This window comes from Zerene cesonia, unplaced genomic scaffold (genome assembly GCF_012273895.1).
Source record: "Zerene cesonia ecotype Mississippi unplaced genomic scaffold, Zerene_cesonia_1.1 Zces_u003, whole genome shotgun sequence".
NCBI lineage: Eukaryota > Metazoa > Arthropoda > Insecta > Lepidoptera > Pieridae > Zerene > Zerene cesonia.
Genome location: NW_024045133.1, coordinates 1,269,161 through 1,274,961, shown reverse-complemented (window position 1 = coordinate 1,274,961; position 5,801 = coordinate 1,269,161). Strand labels below are relative to the sequence as shown.

Here is a 5,801-nt window from a genome sequence, read left to right as displayed (position 1 = left end):
CAATATTTTTAACTAACAAAGCAATAATAGCGTAGTATATTTCTAATTGATTTTTAAAAATAATTGGCCGAGTTTCAATTGATGGCAGTCTCGCGAAGAGTTCTGACAATGCTACTAACTTTTGTGATATTATTTGGTTTTAATTATTTATCTGTTTATTGCGGTTATCCACCGGTGAGTATAAGATAGAATAAGTATTTTTTTTTATGTCATGGCGGGCAACTACAACATGGCGCAATACGCGTAGCACACGCTGAGTAGTTACCCTTTTTAGCACCACACCGTTTAGTCATAAGTTCACTTTTTAATTTTAATTTTAATTTAACTGTGTGTAAATGTGGTGGTGTTAAATAAACATTATTTCTTTCTTTCTTCTTTCAACTGGCCTGGTGGTTCGCGTGATGGTAAGTGATCACCAGAGCAGAGGCGGGTCGCCTCTGTGAATGCGCTGCCAGCTTTACTGGAGTAAAGGATAAGGAATGGATTTACGGCGGGAAATATTGAAAAGTATTGGGAAGCGTGGCGAAAAGGAAACGGGAAAAGTAGAGGAAAACAAATTATACAACCAAATATCAAATCAAATACATATTTATTTAAAAAAAGAAACAAAAATAATACTTACAGACCTTAACCTTGGAACTAGTGGTGAACCCGCGAAGATCAGTTTCTTCGGAATCTTTTATCTATATAAAAATTTCCAACTATATCTAAGAAAAATGAGAGATTAAACAAAATAAAAAAAAAAACTATAGAAACAATGTGACTGAAAATGCTCTTCTGCCAAGACCCTAAACAACTCATGATGACACGACTGAACCATTGATGAATGTTGATCCACAAATTTCTTAGGTCTATTCATTGACGCTGACATGATATGGCAATATCCAGACTTCATAAGAGTGCGTTACACTTTTTGTACCCGTTACGAATGTTATGTACCACGGGCGAAGCCGCGGCGGAGCGCTAGTAAATGATAAAAGTAAGGCAGAACAGCGTTTGCTGGGTCAGCTAGTAAATAAAAAAGCAATCGTATTGGGAACCTCCTTCATGGAAGTCGGTTCAATATGTTACCGTAACAACATAAATTACGAAAAGATTTAAATATACGCAATACCGGAGGGATAATTCATAATAAGTAAATCGCAATAATCATGACCTGATACCATTAGACTGCCTAGGCCCTAGGGTATTACGTGTGTTGTGGTTGTTTCTTTAATACTGACCTTAATATTAATATATAATCTACCTATGACTTTATAAGTACACATAATTATCCTTCCAACTAATATTATAAATGCGAAAGTTTGTAAGGATGTGTGTGTGTTTGTTACTCTTTCACGCAAAAGCTACTGAACCTGACATAAATATATTATTTAATAGTCTGTTAAATAAATTATTAAAAAAAAAAAACATTAAATACTCATTTGCTTTTCAACAGTCTGGAGATGAAGTCATACCCGGGAGTGTCCTGCTGCCAGCGACGCGTCGGGGGCGGTATCTCGCCAATATCGTGAGAAGACAGGCTGTGGTACGTCAATTTTTCTATTGAAATCGAGAATTATTCATTATCTATACTTTATGTATTTCATTTCTACTTATATCTTACGAGCTGTCCCGGCGAACTTCGCAACGCTATAGAATATTGATAAAGATATGTTACGGAACCCTATTTTTTTCCAAAATAAAATATAGTCGTATGTTACTCGTCGATAATGTAGCTTTCGAATGGTGAAAGAATTTTTAGAATCGGTCCAGTAGTTTTTGAGCCATTACAACCAAACAAACAAACAAAGTTCTCGTCTTTATAATATTAGTGTAGATTAATATTATAAACGCGAGCTTGGAAGTATACATGGATGGATCTTTATATAAGAGAAAAATCCCATAGACAAACAAATTGTGTTGTCTTTTGGATTTTGATTGATAAATAAACGTTGCCTTTTAATTATCAGCCTAGGCAAGTAATGATAAACTCAAACCCAAACATTTATTTAAGCAATTGGACATTAAAGAAGCACTTATCAACCGCCATAACATTTACCACCGGTTCGGAAAGCAGTTTCTACAGAGAAGAGTCAGTAAGAAACTCTGTAGTTGCTCTTGTCGAATTATGACAATTTTACATTTTAATACATAGGTAATATGTATACATAATAATGGTTCCAAAGAACTGTCCTGTGATTCTTAAGCTACAACCGTCCATGGGTTTTTATCTTCCAAATAATCTATATATATAAAAGAAAGTAGATAGTGTTAGTTACACTATTTATAACTCAAGAACGGATTAACCGATTTGGTTGAAAACTGGTGAAGAGGTAGCTTAGAACAAGAAGACGGACATATAATAGTTTTTATCCCGGAAATCCCACGGGAACGGGATCCATGCAAAACTAGCTTTCTTGCGGCTACGCGGGCAATGCCGCGGGCGAAAAGCTAGTTATTTAAAAGAAAGGAAAATGAAACGATAGATCCAACTAGTTCACTGTGTCACATAATCCCCTTTTTATTAGTTTTAAGGTTGCTGCCGGCCGTTTAAACTTATTTAAAACCTTTTATTATACTAGCTGCGCCCCGCGGTTTCACCGGAATATCGAGATAAAAAGTTGCCTATGTGTATAACGCATAAACTCATACTTTAAATAATGGTCAAGGTGACACTGTAAGTTTAAACTGACTGTTTAATTTTTCAGGATGGGACTGGTATAAAATTTAACAAGGATGCAGATAGAGTAAGTATATATAAAGGATATTGATGGATTTTTTCCTTATTTGTGACACCATAAATTGGTTCATCATCATCAGCCATATATATTCCCAGAGCTGGGACACAGGCCTCCTATGAGGGTTCAGGCCACCCAGCACGCTGGCCAAGTGCCGGTTGGCAGATGTCACATGTCGTCGAACTTTTTAATTCTCGGACATGCCGGTTTCCTCACGATGTTTTTCTTCACCGTTTTGAGCAGAGGTAATGTTATCCACATGCTGATAAATTGAAAAATCAATTTATTTCCTGCACGCTCGCCCCGGTCACGAACATCGACGTATCGATATTTTATGCATATATTGGTTAATGGTTTAATAATAGTAACAATATACTTTATTCAGCACCAATTACAAATACATATAATTGTAGGTATACTATATATTAATCAAAGGGCTGACTGAGTGACAGTGATCTATCAACGCACGGCCCAAACCACTCGACAGATCGGGCTGAGATTTGACATGCAGATATATAGTATTTTCTTGTGTTTGTTTTGACGCGAGTATTATACATTTAGAAATTAGAGACTTTTTAACGGATTATTAACGCGATTTATTCATTATATTATTAACCCGACGTTTCGAAAACTTTACAGCGAGCGTGGTCACGGGGAAACGGGTTAATTTAATAATAAAAAGTCTTTAATTTCTAAATGCAGATAGATGTTATGACGTAGCCATTCGCTTAAAAAGGATTTTGATAAATTTTACCACCCCAAGGGGATAAAACAGAGGATGAAAGTTTGTACCATGAAAACATATTACGACCGCGCAGGCGGAGCTGCTGGTAAGGCTAGTAAGAACATGCATATATATATAAATATACATATAAGTGGCGTAGCGCGTTAATCTGTCCCACAAAAATTACAATCCTAAAAAATACATATCCCTTAACTCATTCTGGAAAGGAAACCTAGGCACTTTATAGTAAACACGCTAGAGAGCCTCTACAACCTGGAGCACCCACAAACGTATTACATCAGAAACTTCGCAGATAAATGCGGAAGCGAAGAAAAAAGTGGACGTCCTTTCAGAAGAACTATTGCCATATATAATAGCTGAACAGGAACGACGGACCACATTGTACAAACGCATTATGACAGCCATACAAAATGGTGAGAAAGGGGTCACCATCGCTGAAATTAGGAATAAGCCACCTCTTATTATAAGGAAGGGTAAGCGTGTGATTTTATAAGGTTATGATATTGATTTTATAGAAAATAAGAGCTTTAAATTGTGTTATCCAGCTTTGACTAAAATTATTTAATTTATAGCAGATGTATATAGATTAATTAAGTCTGTATCCCGTTAAATAATTTTTTTTTAATTGATTAATTGATTAATTCAGTCGTAGGAATATCGGGATAAAAAGTTGCCTACGTGTTATGCCAGTTGTCAAGCTATCTACGCACCAAACTTTATTGCGATCGGTTCAGTAGTTTTTGTATGAAATAGTGACAAACACACACACACACATCCTTACAAACTTTCGCATTTATAATATTAGTAAGAAGTAGGATTATTTATTGCTCATCATAGCATATTTTTTGGTAAATTTCGAGTATTTAATTCCCGCCAGGTCTGCTCTATCGCTGCCCATCGAACCGCGCGCCGAAAGAACCAGACGGTTCTGGAATTCTCATGTGTGATGACGACATCGAGCCCAGCCAAGTGATGTACGACTCGTGTCTGAGTGCTGAGGATAAAGAGCTCTATGTCGCTGAGACTAAGTACTTCTTTTGCAATCGTGAGTTAATCCTTTTATTACCGTATTCAATATCCTATCTAATCTATTGTTTTGATAGTTATATAATAACTAGCGGTCCGCCCTGGCTTTGCCCGTGGTATATATATAGCCTATAGCCTTCTACAATAAATGGGCTATCTAACACTGAAAGAATTTTAAAAATCGGACCAGTAGTTCCTGAGATTAGTGCATTCAAACAAACAAACTCTTCAGCTTTATAGTATAAGTATAGATATACTAGACACATATAAATATATACTATACCTCCATACCATAGTCCAGTTTTATTCCGTTTTTGCAATAATCGTAATGCGGAACGCCCCGAGCTGTATCCCTATGGTGCAGTCATGTGCAGGCTGCGGCTGGTGTCTTCTTAGGGTTAAATTCTCAAAGGGCCTCTGCGTGTTGGACCTATGTCCCCACATAAGCTTTTTTTTTTTTATGTTACAGTCGGCAATGGAACTGGTGGGACGCCTGATGATATGCGCTACCACCGCCCATGAACATTTGTAGAGGCGTAAAGTCGATTGCAGACCTTACGCCTCTACAAATGGATTGCCGACCTTAAATTGGGGGGGGGGGAAGGGATTAAGAAAGGATTGGCGAGAGGAATAAAGGAAAGGACTGGGAAGGGGAAGGAAAAGGATATGGGCCTTCAAAAAGACCGGGTATTATCCTTCTGGTGATAAAAATTAAACCAAAATATGCTATTAATTTCGTTTCTAAAAGGCGAAAGATTAATACATTATGAAGGGAAACCAAGGAAACTAGACCGCCTACATGGTACAGTGGTTAACGCGTGTGTGTAGAACCGGGGGTTCTGGATTCGATTCCCGGTGGGGACGCACGTGCTTGTCCATAAAAAAATCGATCAGTTAAACAGATGTATATCATCTGCCCCATACCCCAGTATACACTTCTTCACTTAATTTCGTTTCTAGTTGTCTAACTTATCCACTTATCCTATATCATATCGACGGATCAATATCCTATAAATCTACTAGCTGCACGCCCCGGCTCCGCCCGGGTAGTCGTTTATGGTAATTGAAATTATAATATAAACTATCCTATCTCTCAAGTTGGATCGAACTGCTCATGGTGTGCGAATTTTATTGTAATCGGTTAAGTGGTTTAGGAGTCCATTGAGGTCAAACATTGTGACACGAGATTTATATATATTAATATTGATTCGGTTACTACAGTTAGACAAATATAGCTACTTTTACTAGTTAATGAAACACTTTGTCTTACACTGCATTTACGTATTCGTGAGCATGGCGAGGCGAGTTGC

The 5,801-nt window shown here is 37.2% G+C and overlaps 1 protein-coding gene across 1 annotated transcript in view; it reads left to right on the top strand.

Moving 5' to 3' along the window:
• The first annotated feature begins 869 nt into the window (after window positions 1-869).
• LOC119838451 overlaps window positions 870-5,801 on the top strand; it is a 6,683-nt gene continuing 1,751 nt past the window's right edge. Inside the window, exons 1-6 of the mRNA XM_038364398.1 lie at window positions 870-899; window positions 1,439-1,528; window positions 2,691-2,729; window positions 3,758-3,938; window positions 4,343-4,510; window positions 5,240-5,301. Of these exons, the coding sequence (XP_038220326.1) occupies window positions 870-899; window positions 1,439-1,528; window positions 2,691-2,729; window positions 3,758-3,938; window positions 4,343-4,510; window positions 5,240-5,301 (570 nt within the window). The remainder of the gene's footprint in view (window positions 900-1,438; window positions 1,529-2,690; window positions 2,730-3,757; window positions 3,939-4,342; window positions 4,511-5,239; window positions 5,302-5,801) is intronic.